This window comes from Carcharodon carcharias, chromosome 21 (assembly GCF_017639515.1).
Source record: "Carcharodon carcharias isolate sCarCar2 chromosome 21, sCarCar2.pri, whole genome shotgun sequence".
NCBI classification, from domain to species: Eukaryota; Metazoa; Chordata; class Chondrichthyes; order Lamniformes; family Lamnidae; genus Carcharodon; species Carcharodon carcharias.
The window spans coordinates 31,666,992-31,681,974 of record NC_054487.1 but is presented as its reverse complement, the minus strand read 5'-3'; the positions used below and the strand labels follow the sequence as shown (position 1 = coordinate 31,681,974).

Here is a 14,983-nt window from a genome sequence, read left to right as displayed (position 1 = left end):
GAAATGGCAGCACTCATGGTCTGGATGGACTTCTCCATTGTCCACGTAAGGGTGCATATACCTTCTGGCAGCTCCGCCAGGTGTTCACTTATAATCTTATCATCTGGCCTGGCAGGCGCCCTGCTTACACTCTCGCCATCTCTATTCATGCAGGATAAGCTGGCAACAAGGGAGAGAGGTTGCAGACTGGTGGAGGAATGACTGAAATCAAGGTCCTCACAGACTTTGAAAACAAAGCCATCCAGCTGGCTGGCAACAGGATCATTCCTGTGCTGATGGTGAGGTTAGCGGTGCTCTACCAAGTGAGGATCCAGCAGTGCAACATCCTTTAGACAACCATGCTATGAGTGATCTGTCCTCCTTCACAGGCCATTACCATGCACTAATTATCTCCCCTTGCTTTCACAGGCACATCTGGGAAACATCCTAAAGAGTCCATGACCCAGAGGAATCTGGAGACACCCTCATTGAAGACTCACCATAGCACTTACCCGCACTCTCCATCAGCGCAGAGACACACACCTCAGTGGGACCTATCCTTACAGTAGCCTCAGGATCTCAATCTAGTGAGCACATTGCACTGTCTGATCTGCAGCAGGTGGCGGCAAGGACTTCCCAGGTGTCCGGCACTCGGAGGACTGCTGGAGGCCAGAAATTTGCTGAGTTTGAGTAAGTTGATGAGCCTCTGGATTCAGTCATATCACAGCTGCTGGAACTGCAAAGAAAAGCTCGGGAACATCAGGAACGGATGTCCGGCACACTTCTCAGATTGCAGGGCATGATGGAGGAGCCCATCCGCCTTCAGGCTGAGACAATAGCGCCATCGTGCCAATGCACCAAGGTCAACACTGGTAGGATAGCAGCCACCATAGAGACCTTGGTCTAGGACATCACTCCTGCACTGCTATGCAGGCTCAACTCCATCGCTGACTCTATAATTGGCCTCCAACAGTGTGTACGCGAGAGGGATGTGGGGAAGCAAGCTCTCACTCCAGCTACCTCTTCTCCTCAAGGACTCAGCCAAGGGCCCTTGAGCACCCATTGGTAGGAGGATCAGCAGGTGTACCACACCCTCCCACCCCACGCCCCCAGAGCGTACGATCTAGTGGGGGGCACAATTCTGGCAGACTGCACTTATAATTATATGCAGATGTATTACAATGAGGTTCCCAGTGTCCGATGGCGGGAAACGCGGCCCACTGGCGGGCGGAGCGGACGATCGCAAACTGGTTTCACGATGTCATGTACCAATTTTTGGCCTTCTTGCCATATTGTCCAGTCACACCACCAAATGCCCAATGCCAGCAGGTACAGATACTTCCATACACTGTCGTTCGGACATTTGTGAATAGTTGAGCTTTGGACACGGACACTATCCTTCTGCACTGAGGAGCTGGTCATATGCCCTTCTGTGACCTTCTCCTGCTCCCCCACCCCAAGGCAGGCACTCTTGTTGGACCTGAGGTTGCTGATCTCTCTCTGTCTGTTACTAAATCTCCCTTCCTCTCTGCTGCTCCTCCTACTTGCCAGAGGTCCCAAAACCTGAGTATATGACACCCATGGCAAGTCGCCACTCAGTTTCCAAGGCCTCCTATACAAATGCCCCCCTCCCTTTCCTCCTATCCCCTCCTCTATTGTGTTCCAGTGCCTTGCCCAGTTGGAATCCCAGATGCCCCCACAGTACCGACAACTTTTCCCCCACTCCTGTCTTTGTATGCCAGTGCCCACCATTACTCCTGTCAGAAAGATATAATAAATTTCATAATATTATTGGAATTTATTACAAAGTAGAGTAATAGTGGGGTCTGTGTCTATGGGTCTGTGAGTGTGTGTGTGTGTGTGTGTGTGTGTGTGTGTGTGTGTGTGTGTGTGTGTGTGTGTTAGTGTGACTTAATTGAATTAAAGACAGCTGAAGGCTTTAATGTAATAGAAGATAAATTAGGTTTGAAATGCTAAGTAGGTAAACATAAGTGAAAAGGGAACATTTACATTTTTAAATAAACCAGTCCAGATTGATTTCAAAAAAGGGAGTAAAATATTCCACCTAGCCAGGGTAAGTTAAGAAACAGTGGCTAGAATTTTTCCATCGGCCAGTGGGAGGCGGGGCCCGCTGGCCAACCGGAAAATGACGTGGGATGACGTTGGGAGGAACCCCCGACGTCATCCCAGTCTATTTAAATATTGAGGAAGGCGGGCGGACAGCGAAATCAGCTGTCCGCCCATCGACCTGTCAACGGCCAGGATAATTAAGCTCATTAAATGCCCTGCCCATCCAACCTTAAGGCTGGCGGGCAGGCCAGGAGCCCCAGTGGGGAACAGAAAAAAACATGAAACCTCATCCACTGGTGGGATGAGGTTTCATGTCCATTTTAAAATTGTTTAATAAACTTTATGTCCTTTTTATTAACATGTCCCATCTCATGTGACATCATCACATGAGGGGGACATGTTAATAAATTTTTTATTTGTCTATTCTTGATGTTTAAAAAACTTTCAGTGATCTCCCTGAGACGCACTTAGTCTCTGGGAGATGTGCGCACTTTCGTGCGCAAGCGCATAACTTAATTGGCCCGCCTACTTAAAATGCCGGCAGGGCCCACTTCGGCAGCAGGGATTGGCTGCCCGCCCACTGCCGCGCCGGTGGGGCCCGCCCGCCTACCAAGGGCAAAATTCTGCCCAGTGTGTTTATTTTTCCCAAAGAATACTGATAAAATTGGTACTATGAGAGATTTTTATTATAAAAGTAAATTCGAAAGACATAGGGCAGAATTTTGCCCTTGACAGGGGTGCTCGCCAGGGGCGGGCAGGGGTGGTTGGGAAGCTGACCACCGCTCGCGATCAGCACCGCACCGCGATTTTATGTGGGCAGGCCAAGTGGAGCGCAAGCAACAGCGCTCAATGCTGCCTGTGCGGGCGGGGGAGGAGGGCAAGTGGGCCTAGTGCGAACTTCGTGCACATCTGCAAAAGAGTGCTTCAATTTCCCTGAGGCACGGAACTGCCTCAGGGAGATGAAGCGCTGTTTAATAAAGAATAATGAAGAGAATAAAAATGCCATAAACATGTCCCCTCATGTGACTCTGTCAAATGAGTAGGGACATGTTTTTAATTCAAGTGTGAAATTTTTATTTTATTTTTCTTTGCTTTAGGAAATCTCATCCCACCCGTGGATGAGTTTCCTAAAAAGTGCAAATGTCACTTGGCGTTTTCACCTGCCCGCCAACTGTAAGGTTGGACAGGCAGTGTAAATTTGAAATTAATGACCTTTTTAATGTCTTTAATGGGCCCTTCAATTGTCAGCAGGCGCGCTGCCAACTTTGGCGCACGCCCACTGAATGAAATATCGTGGGACTATGCAATGACGTCGGGACCCTCACCCGACGTCATCGCACATCATTTTACGCTCAGTTGAGTTGGGCACGTGCCCGTCCACCGAGCTCAATAATCTGCTCCTAGTGAAACAATGGGAATTTGTATTCAAAGGGAAAGATATGGATAAAGGAGGGAAGGTTGTGTTCAAGGTAAGGAATTCTAAGATCTAAAACAAGCGTCAAGCATGAAAAAGTCTCCAGCATCTATGCCTCAAGCTGCTGTCTACCAAGAACTGAAGCTAAGAAAACTCACTTTGAATTAGATTGTTCAGGGTATCGTGTTTCTTTGTCTTTTAATATCAGTGTCTTACTGTTGCCTTAACGAAAGTGTAACTGGGGTTTAGATTAAATGGGGATTTAGAAGTTATCATAGTAGTAATCTGTATGTACTTAACAAGAGTTAGTAGATCTCTGTGTGTCCTTAATAACATTTCTCCTATTAATAAAGATTTAATTTAGTTTTGTAAGAAACCTATAAGACTCGGTGTTCTTATCACTACTAAATTCGAGGCACGCATCTTGAAATATATACAAATTGCAAAACAAGTTGTGACAGTTGTTTCAAGTTTCCCTCTGGGATTTGAGCAGCTCAGCATTTACCATCCACTGTGCTATAACACTCCACGCTCCATGGCATGCCACATTGGCTGTCATGATGGCTCCTGGATGAAGCCACCATTGAGGTCCCCCTTGCTTGCCACCTCTTTTTACCAACAAAATCTCTGAAGTCCTCGGTTTCTGTAAGCTGTGTATAAAATTCAAAAACCCCTGTAATATTGCTCTCAGTTAGCTAATTAATTGCCTTAATTACTTTCCGGCCACAATGTCCTTTCACCATGTCAGCCACTTTTGGGCCTCTTGCGACCGGAGCTGGTGTAGAGATCTTTGTGACGGGCCTCCACAGTGTCCAGAAGGTGTCCCAGGGATCCGTCACTGAATCGGGTGGGAGGGGAGGGCTAAACTCATCTTGGTTTTTGGTGTCACGTCTTCACTTGAACAGCCCTGGTCTACAAGCATTAAGAAGTGTGAGGCTGCAATTTAAATATGGCATCCTGTGTGAAGAGGTGGTGAGGTAACAGTGTAGCGGGCAAATTAGAGGCCGCCTGCCAGCAAGACGGCGTGGTTCTTGTGGCGGCATAATTACTGAGGTGGGAATGGAACGATACAGTGCCAAAAGCTGCCATTATGGCCGGCGGTTAAAACGACATTTATCCCACCCACTACTGCTCTTTGAGTAAATCTGGGGCGATTCCACCCATAGTGTTGAAGTTGATTTCAAGTGCTACTTAAAGAGATATTCAGCTTTTCATGTTCATTGCTGCTGGAACTGTGAAGAGGATCTCTGAAACGTGCCAGGAGACTTTCTGGCGCGGTCTGTCTAGACAGAACCAACACTCAAACATCATTTCATTTGGGAATTCACCTAAAAACAGTTCCTGTGCTATTCAACTTTATTGGAGTCCTTATTGAAGTCACTAAAAGGGAGAGCTCGGTCGTGGTCATCTTGGGCTGGATGAGGAATGGCAGGACGACGAGGCCTGAAAGAGCAGCTGATGCAGAAAAGGGATAGCAGGGAATGGAAGGCCAGGTGGACTCCTTCCCCTTTGTGGATTCAAGATGTCTCTCCTCCTCTAGGCCTCCTTCTCCAATGTCACATCCGAGAATCTGTGTACCTTCTCTCTCAGTCCCTGAGCAGTCCTGCAACAAGCTGCTGTGTGCCAGCCATAGCACCCCACATCTTCAGTGAAAGTGCTTGCAAGGACCCCACGTATACTGTTCGCCTTGAGTGTTAAATTTGCAGGTTTCTGGTTTAGTACTTCCAGGCAAATTCAAATTATCCCAATTGGAATTAGGACGAAAAATGTGTCCTAAATCCAGACTTTCAAACAGGCTAGCCTAGTGCATTACATCTAATTAGCTGATGTTTTCATCGTTCAACCAAAATAACTTGCATAATCTTTAACATATGGACAATGCTTTGGTTTTAATTGTGATGTAATCATTATTGAGCTGACCAAATTATGGGCCACTTTAAAAAATAGATTTTAACTGATAAAACTGTATAAAATCTACCAGGCATAATTGAGCACTAGAGTCATTGGACTAGAAGTTTGATGGTGCCCTCCCCATTTTACAGGCTCCAAATGGGCATCGCAACCCCCATTATGGTGGCAGGGCAGGCACACTCCTTATGTATTAACTGTAATATGTCTTTAAGGGATCGCAGCATGCCATCACTGGAGGAAGTGTGCCATGTGATCCAGTCTGCTGATGCCTTCAAGCTTTCTACCTCCGAATAACTATTCTCATGTGCCTAGTTTAAATAAGTGAACCCACAACATGTTTACACAATCCCTTATGAGTGACTGATGCCTTTATATTATTATTAAAACTCAGCATTAACTACCCATCATATAGGTAAAGGCAGAAAAAGAGGTTCCCATAGCTCTCACCTGAAATATGCATTAGTCCTTTTGCACACAAATTTGGGCCTCATCCCTGTTTGAGCCCAATTTGCAAAATGGGACTACACTGAATGCTAAATGCGGACAACATCCAGGCTTGGGCTGATAAACGGCAAGCAACGTTCACTCCATATAGGTAATGACCATCTTCAACAAGACCACCCACCACTCCTTGACATCCAATCACCGAACTCCCCATCATCAACATCCTACAGCTTTCTATTGACTCGACATGCAAGTTGACCAGGCACATAAATGTCTTGGCTACTAGAGAAGGTCAGTGGCTGGATATTCTGTGGCGAATCATCTTACGGCTCCCCACAGTCTTCTCAGCATCTAAATGACATAGAAGTGGATACTCTCCGTTTGCCTGGGTGGATGCAGCTACAACAACCCTCAAGAATCCATGTAGGACAAAGCAACCCACTTGATCAGCACTCCATCCATCAACTTAAGTATTCATTGCCCCCCATCACTGGTTTACTGCGACTGCAATGTGTACTATCTACGGAATGCACTGCAGCAAATTTCCAATGATCTCCCAAGTCTGCAACTTCTAACATCTTACTTGATCAGGGAAGCAAGTTCATGTGAACACAAACACCTCCAAGATCCTCTCCAAGATATATCATCTTGGTTTGGAAACAAATTTCTATTTTTTCATTATGGGGCTGGATCAAAATCCAGGATCTCTCAACGTAACAGCTGTGTGGGAGTACTGTTACCACGTGGGCTGCAGATATTCAAAAATAGGGCTCATCACCATCTACTCAAGGGCAAGTGGGGGTGGACAATAAATACTGGTATTGCCAGTGATGCTCCTATCTCAAAAATAAATAAATTAAAGATGCTTGTGGCCTTATGAAGTCCTCCTTCAAGGGATTGCTGGCTATAGCCAAAAGAAAACATTTCAAAAGGATATTGTGTCAGGGAAGGGTTCTCCCTCTGAGTGCAGTGCAGAGTTGAAGGCTGTTGATGGACCCTGCTCAGTCTCTTCCCAATTAGGCCATAAGCCATGGGAGGAGATGCAGGCCATTCGGCCCATTAAGTCTGCTCTGCCATGCAACAAAATCATGGCTGATCTGATAATCCTCAACTCACTTTCCTGCCTTTTCCCCATAACCCTTGATTCCCTGACTGATTAAAAATATGTCTATCTCAGCCTTGAATATACTTAACGACCCAACCCATACAGTCCTCTGCAGTAAACAATTCCACAGATTCAATACCCTCTGAGAGAAGAAATTCCTCCTCATCTCTGCCTTAAATGGATGGCCCCTTACTCTGAGATTATGCCCTCTGGTCCTAGACTTTCCCACAAGGGGAAACAGCCTCTCAGCATCTACCCTGTCAAGCCCCTTAAGAGTCTTATATGTTTCAATAAGGTCACTTCTCATTCTTCTAAACTCCAGTGAGTACAAGCCCAGCCAACTCAACCTTTCCTCATAAGAAAATCCCTCCATGCCTGGGATCAACCTTGTGAACTTTCTCTGGACTGCTTCCAATGCCGGTATATCTTTTCTTAGATAAGGGGACCAAAACTGTTCACAGTATCTAGGTGTGGCCTAACTAGTGCCTTGTATAGTTTTAGCAAGACTTCCCTATTTTTATACTCCATTCCATTTGAAATAAATGCCAACATTCCATTTGCCTTCCCTATTATCTGCTGAACTTGTGTGTTAGCTTTAAGGGATTTATGCATGAGGACTCCCGAATCCCTCTGTGCTGCAGCTTTCTGCAGTCTTTCTCCATTTAAATAGTTATCAGTTCCTTTATTCCTCCTGCCAAAGTGCATAATCTCACATTTCCCCACCGTCTGCCAAGTTTTTACCCATTCTCTTAACCTGTCTTTATCCCTCTGTAAACTCTTTATGTCATCCTCACCACTTGCCTTCCAACCTATTTTTGTATCATTTTCAAACTTGGTGATAGTATATTCACTTCCCTCATCCAAGTTATTCATATATATTGTAAATAATTGAGGCCCCAGCGCTGATCCCTGTGGCACTCCACTAGTTACAGGTTGCCAATCTGAAAATGCCCCCCTTATCCCAACTCTCTGTCTTCTATTGGTTAGCCAATCCTCTATCCATGCTAGTACACTACCCCAACACCATGGGCTCTTATCTTATTAAGTAACCTTATGTGCAGTACCTTATCAAACACCTTTTGGAAATCCAAATATATTACATCTGCTTGTTCCCCTTTATCTATCCTGCTTGTTACCCCCTCAAAGAGTTCTAATAAATTTGTCAGGCATGATTTCCTCTTCATGAAGCCATGCTAACTCTGCTTAATTATATTATGCATTTCTAAATGCTCTGCTATTACATCCTTTATAATAGACTCTAACATTTTCCCAATGACAGATGTTAAGCTAACTGGCCTATAGTTACCTGTTCTTTTTCTCCCTCGCTTTTTGAATATTGGCAGTTTTCCAATCTTCTAGGACTTTTCCAGAATCTAAGGATTCTTGGGAGATTACTACCAGTGCATCCACTATCTGTGTAGCTACTTCCTTTAATATCCTAGGATGCAACCCATCAGGTTCAAGGGACATATCGGCCTTTAACGCTATTAGTTTTCCTCATACTTTTTCTCTAGTGATAGTTATTGTATTTATTTCCTCCCCCTCCTTTTGCCCCTTGACTATTTAATATTTTTGGAATGCTATTAGTGTATTCTACTGTGAAGACTGATGCAAAGTACTTATTTAACTCCTCTGCCATTTCCTGGCTCCCCATTATTATTTCCCCAGCCTCATTCTCTAAGGGCCCCATGTTCACTTTGGTCTCTCTTTTCCTTTTTGTATATTCAAAGAAGCTCTTACTTTCCATTTTTATATTAATTGCTAGTTTACTCTCAAAGTTTATTTTCTCTCTTTTTTTTGGTCATCTTTTGTTGTTTTTTAAAACTTTCCCTACCCTCTAGCTTACCACTAATCTTTGCCACATTGTATGTTTTTTCTTTCAATTTGATACTATCCTTAACTTGCTTGGTTAATCATGGTTGGGTTATCCACTTCCTACAATCTTTCTTCCTCACTGGAATATACCTTTGTTGTGAGTCATGATCTATTTTCTTAAGCATGTGTCATTGTTCATCAACTGTCTTTTCTGCTAAACTTCTTTCCCAGTCCAATCCAGCCAACACTGCCCTCATTCCTTTGCAATTACCCTTATTTAAGTTTAGCACAATTGTTTCCGGCCCAAGTTTCTCACTCTCAAACTGAATGCTAAATTCAACCATGTTTCCTAGGGGATTTTATACACTGAGATCATTTATTAAACCTGCCTCATTACACATTATCAGATCCAAATTAGCCTGATCCCTGGTTGGATCCACAACATATTGTTCTAGGAAACTGCCCCGAATATACTCTATGAATTCTTGCTCATGGCTATCACTGCCAATTTGATTTTCCCAATCTACATGAAGATTAAAGTCACCCATGATTAATGTACTGCCTTTTTTACATGCCCTCATTATCTCCTGATTTATTTTCTGTCCCACAATATAGCTACTGTTAGGGGGCCTATAGACTACTCCCACCAGTGTCCTTTTCCCCTTGTTATTTCTTACCTCCACCCATGTAGATTCTACATCTTCCGATCCAAGATAATTTCTTGCTATCGTACTTATTCCATCTCATACTAACAAAGCTACTCCACTACCCTTTCCTTCCTGTCTGTCTTTTTGAAAAGTTCCAGCTTTGAACTCCTTGTAACCATGTCTCCATAATGGCTATAAGATCATACCCATTAACTTCTTTTTGTGTCGTTAATTCATTTATTTTGTCCTGAATACTAAGTGCATTTAAGTAAAGAGCCATTAATTTTGCCGTCATCAGTTTGCCTCTATAATTGCCATCATCATATCTGATTGCTTCCGTCCTCTACTAGGACCTACCTGAGGGCCACAGTAGGGGTCTGCAATTGAAATCCTCTATGCTAGTGAGTTGCCTAATAGACATCACCAGCTCACTGATCTCAGCCTACCTGTTCCACACAGACAGGCACAAACCAATTTCTAGGACAGTGGCTTTACTTGACTGAGAATAAATTTCAATACCTTTTGTAAAGCATTGTGTTCAAGAAGCTTCATTGTAAAACAAGGAACTTGGAAAGAAAAACATGCATTACCTTTACAGCGTTGCATTTGCCTATATCAGTGCCATGTGCCTCACATTCTTTGTTTTCTCTGGCCATGTTTATACCATTTGTGCAGTGGATCTCCTCCAGCTTTACCCGACAACATTGTTCCTGTGCTATTCTGTAATGAGGAATGTGAGAAATTTTAATCTTTTTACAAAACAGGAAGCAGAGATCAAGTCAACCAAGTCTCGGAAGTATTTTGCAGCTACAATTATATTAATGAGGCATGTTAATAATTGATTAATGCCACATGTTGCTCTGCGTAAGAGAAAGGCTACTAAACTGAAATGAAACTTACCCACAGTAGCACGGTACTAAACGTGAGCTTTCAAAAAGGAAAGAATGCTGAAGGGCTAAGAAAATGAAGCTTTCAAATTTGGGGAAGCTGTAATGATTTGGGAGAAAAAAACAAGTAGACTAATAATATTATTAAAAATTTTAACTATCTATAGTTGACTTCTGATCCTTTCCTTTTTCAGTTCCTTGAGTCACCTTGAGCTGGCATCAAGTGCCCCAATTCCAGCCCTCTGCCAACGCCATTATGTGACTAGTCACCAAGAGATCAACCAAAGCAGCCCAAAGTCACAATTCCTCCAATATTCTCTCCCCCTATATTTGATGGTGGGGAATATCGAGTACTAGCTCTTCCCCAACACACACAACACCTCAAAAGTCTATTCAACATTTTTTCATTTCAGAAGCCTATTACAAAAAGGTAACATATGGACTAAGTGGGGTAGATTTTGGCCTAGATTTTCTGCTTCAGCCCACGGCAAGTATCATGGCAGATAGGAGTGGGAAAATCTATGTTACGCCGGCAGGAAAACAGGGTCCTATCATCCACTCAGGACTTCAATGGTGAGGAGTGTTTTCTGATGCGCAATGTCAGGAAGGCAATTTGAACACATTTAAATCTTATGCATGCTCATTATAAAGCCTGCTTGCCAGTATCACCCCGCCCCCACACTGGATCAAGAGGTCATTTTAACATTTAATTAGACCGACATGTTTCACAATGGTATATAAGTGACATGCAGCTGGCGACCAGCACTTCACTTGTGGCTTCGAGGTTTGTTCACCTACCTTTCATCCCGCAGTGCTCGCAGCACCTCATTCAACATCAGGCTTTGCAGGCAGCACCACATCACTCTCACGGGGGATCCCAGGCAAGTCTCTGCCCACCAGGCCAGCGATAAGGCGGGGCTGCTGTGGAAGGGGCTGCAGTGCAAGGTCTTCACTGGAAAGGAGGCATAAGTGGACAGAGATTGTGGAAGGAGCCACAGTGCACAGCCTCCAATGGAGAAGGGGGGAACGTGACAAAGGATGCACTCCAACACATGACTAGGGGGGTACAAGTTGGAGGGTCCCTCAGGAATAGAATGAGGAAGAGTGTCTTAGAGAGGGTCATAAGTGAGTTGAGGCCTGAACTGGAAGATGGCAGAGTGATGAGGTGTTTAACTTTACAGTGCTGACCTTCCAAGGACTGTCCCTGTCTAAACAAAGAGGGGGAGTGCATGTTAGCAAACTGTCAATTGTGCCCAGCAACCACAGTGTGGTTGTTGTAACGGGCGCCTTGGTCCAGCGGCTTTCTGGCTCAATAATGGGTTGCGGTTGGCACGCTCAGTCAGGGTAGGCTGTCAATGTTTAAAAGGAATTGTAGGGCCATTAGAGGGTTTCATGGGGGTGGGAGGGAAGAGGGTGGGCTCAGAAACTCATTGTGTAATAGGACTCAAGAAGAAGTGGGCTAATCTGCCAATGGGGCATAGGCACATCTGCCTCAATGCATTCGAGAGGTTACACAGGGATATCCTGCACAATCAAAATGGCATAAAGCTTCTTTTTAATTCATTCATGGGATGTGGGCTTTGCTGGCTAGGCCAGCGTTTATTGCCCATTCCTAATTGTCCTTGAGAAGGTGGTGGTGAGCTGCCTTCTTAAACCGCTGCAATCTTGTGGTGTAGGTACATCCACAGTGCTGTTAGGGATGGAGTTCCAGGATTATGACCCAGCGACAGTAAAGGAACGGTGATATATTTCCAAGTCAGGATGGTAAGTGGCTTGAAGGGGAACTTCCAGTTGGTGGCGTTCCCATGTGTCTTCTGCCCTTGTCCTTTGGAGGGGAAGCCTTGAGAATCCTTGGAGGGAAGGAAACCTGAACATAATGTACCTCCAGGGCAATGGCAGGGATTACTGCACTCCCACAAGGGAGAGTCCAAGCTGGTCTGGTAGCGCACTGCAGTATACTCCTCAGATGGTCTCCTGGGACATTGTTGTCGGCTGCACATTGCACAATCTGGCACTGCAAAGGAGGGAGGACTTACCAGATGCAGATATGGAGGAGCTGCACATCTCCTCTAATGAGGAGGACATTTAAAGGGATGAGGGCGAAGAGTTTGAGGAAGCTGAGGCTGCAGGGGTAGGAGCTATAGCATGGGCCAGATGAGGCAGGCATGCATGTGAGGCCCTCATAGCCACCAGATTCCAAGAGGAGGATGACGAGTTGTAGCCTGTATTCTCTTGGACAAGTGTCCTCTCTCATTGGCCCACATGAACAGCAGCATTGCTAACTCTTTCCTTGCAACCATGCACTTCAATCTGAGAGTGAGCTCTCAAGTATTTTGCCAACCATTGTCCTCATCCTTTGAAGGATGAAGGCTCAGTAATGTGTCCTTGTTGAGAGGAGGTCCAACCTGGATAAGGGCATTCCGCATCACATGTCAGAAGGCACAGCCTCTAGTAGTGTCTCTGCAGCATCACAGTCACCATTGAAACATAGTAGAGACTGTCCAGCTCAACAATCCTCAATGCACACATAGCTTTACGCCTTCAGTCTGACAAATCTCCTCAAGGAAATCCTCTGCCAGAATGGAAAAGTGTTTTCTATGTCACCTCGATTGTATAACTGAGAGGTCACACTTGGGCCAAGGCAACCAGGGATGTTATGCATGTGTAACTCCATTTTGACATCACCTAGTCCTTGTGCCCCCTTCTCATTCATCACATTGACATCTGTCACTCTCAGTTAGGGATGCAGGCATGCACTCATTCTGACCTTTCCATGAATTTGGAGCACCTGAGGATCATGAAGTTCACACAGTCAGTCTGCTCTCATGGCCAGCTCTGGCCCTTGCCAGCTGCAAAATGCAAACACACCATGAACCACTCAAAGTAACACTTGTTTGATCATAAAGAACACTCATCAGATTCATTTTGGATTGCAACCCATTGGTGCCCTCAAAGGTGTCAGAAGCTACCATATGTGCTTCCAAGCATGTTCCAAGGGTCCTTTGATTGCACCACATGGCCATTTGTGTTTACCTTCAATGACTTTGGCGAGGCTATAGGTGAGAGGAGGCTGCTCAGAATGTATGGCTCAGCTCTGCATCCCTACATTGTGACGAGAGTCTTGTGGCCACAATGCAGACAACTACAAAGTTAGAAAGGCAGAAGGTTGGAGGGTTGAGCATCAAAAAAATGAAGTGCCTTCAAGGGTCATAATTCTGGCACTCAAAGATGGAAAGGTGCTCGCATTTCTAGCAAAGCTTAACAATTGTGCACTGTAATAGTCGGATACACACAAGGCAGGCAGGATCGCACACGATCTCTGAGTAAGGCATCATAGATAGGAAATTCTGCCAGATGGGTGCGTAAATGGAGTATGAGGATCTATGGCCCTCCTCCATGCTTTTACATGTCTTGATGGACACGACCTTCACCAAACAATAATGTAGACTCGACAGGTGAACACCTTAGCCCCAATCTTAAGCAGGTAAGAATGAAGAATGTACCAAGCAGCACATCATGTGAGCAAGGTTCCTCACACAAGCAGACTTGACATTAAGGACAAGGCATCAATGATGTTGGGAATTATATGAGAGTGTGCACACACTGCGGTGATGTGGAAGCTGACAACATTGACCCGAGGCACCTGGTTTCAACATCTGCGATAAATGACAGTAGTAACCATTGTGTGAACACAGAAATGGCAGGGATGCTTAATCAATATTTTGCCTCAGTTTTCACAGTGGAGGACACCAGTACCACCACAATAGTAACAGGTAGTGCAGAGCGTATAGAGAAGAAGGAACTTAGAACAATCACCATCACTAGAGAAAAAGTACTGAGCAAACTATTAGGATTAAAGGATGACAAGTCACCAGGACCTGATGGCCTACATTCCAGGGTCTTAAAGGAAGTGGCAGCAGAGATAGTGGATGCATTGGCTATAATATTCCAATATTCCCTGGATTCTGGAAAGGTTCCAGTGGATTGGAAAAATACTAATATAACACCCTTATTCAAAAAGGGGGTGGAGTCAGAAAGTAGGAAACTATAGACCAGTTAGTTTAACATCTGTTGTTGGGAAATTGTTGGAACCCATTATTAAGGAATTAGTAATGGGGCATTTGGAAAGTCAAAATGCAATCCATCAGAGTCAGCATGGTTTTGTGAAAAATAAATCGTGTTTGACTAATTTGCTAGAGTTCTTTGAAGATGTGGCAAGCTTAGTGAATAATGGGGATCCTGTAGATATAGTATATCTAGACTTCCAGAAGGCCTTTGATAAGGTGCTGCACAAAAGATTAATACACAAGATAAGATCACACAGAGTTAGGGGTAATATATTAGCTTGAATAGAGGATTGTCCAACCAACAGAAAGCAGACAGTCAGGATAAATGGGTCTTTTTCTGGTTGGCAAGCTGTAACTAGTGGGGTGCCACAGGGTTCAGTCCTTGGGCCCCAACTATTTGCAATCTATATTAATGACTTGGATTCAGGGATAGAAGGTACTATAGCTAAATTTGCAGATGACACCAAAATAGGTGGGAAAGTAATTTGCAATGAAGAAATAAGAAATTTACAAATGGATATGGACAGGTTAGGTGAATGGGCCAAAATTTGGCAGATGGAGTTTAACGTGGATAAGTGTGAGGTTATCCATTTTGGTCGGAAGAACAAAAAGGCGACTTATTATTTAAATGGAGAGAAACTTCA

At 44.5% G+C, this 14,983-nt stretch overlaps 1 protein-coding gene across 2 annotated transcripts in view; it reads right to left on the bottom strand.

The window, feature by feature from the left end:
- Positions 1-14,983, bottom strand: part of fbln1 (fibulin 1) — a 289,537-nt gene that overhangs the window by 248,390 nt on the left and 26,164 nt on the right. For both annotated transcript variants that reach the window (XM_041215928.1, XM_041215927.1), the window contains exon 3: positions 9,976-10,105. In XM_041215928.1, the coding sequence (XP_041071862.1) occupies positions 9,976-10,105 (130 nt within the window). The remainder of the gene's footprint in view (positions 1-9,975; positions 10,106-14,983) is intronic.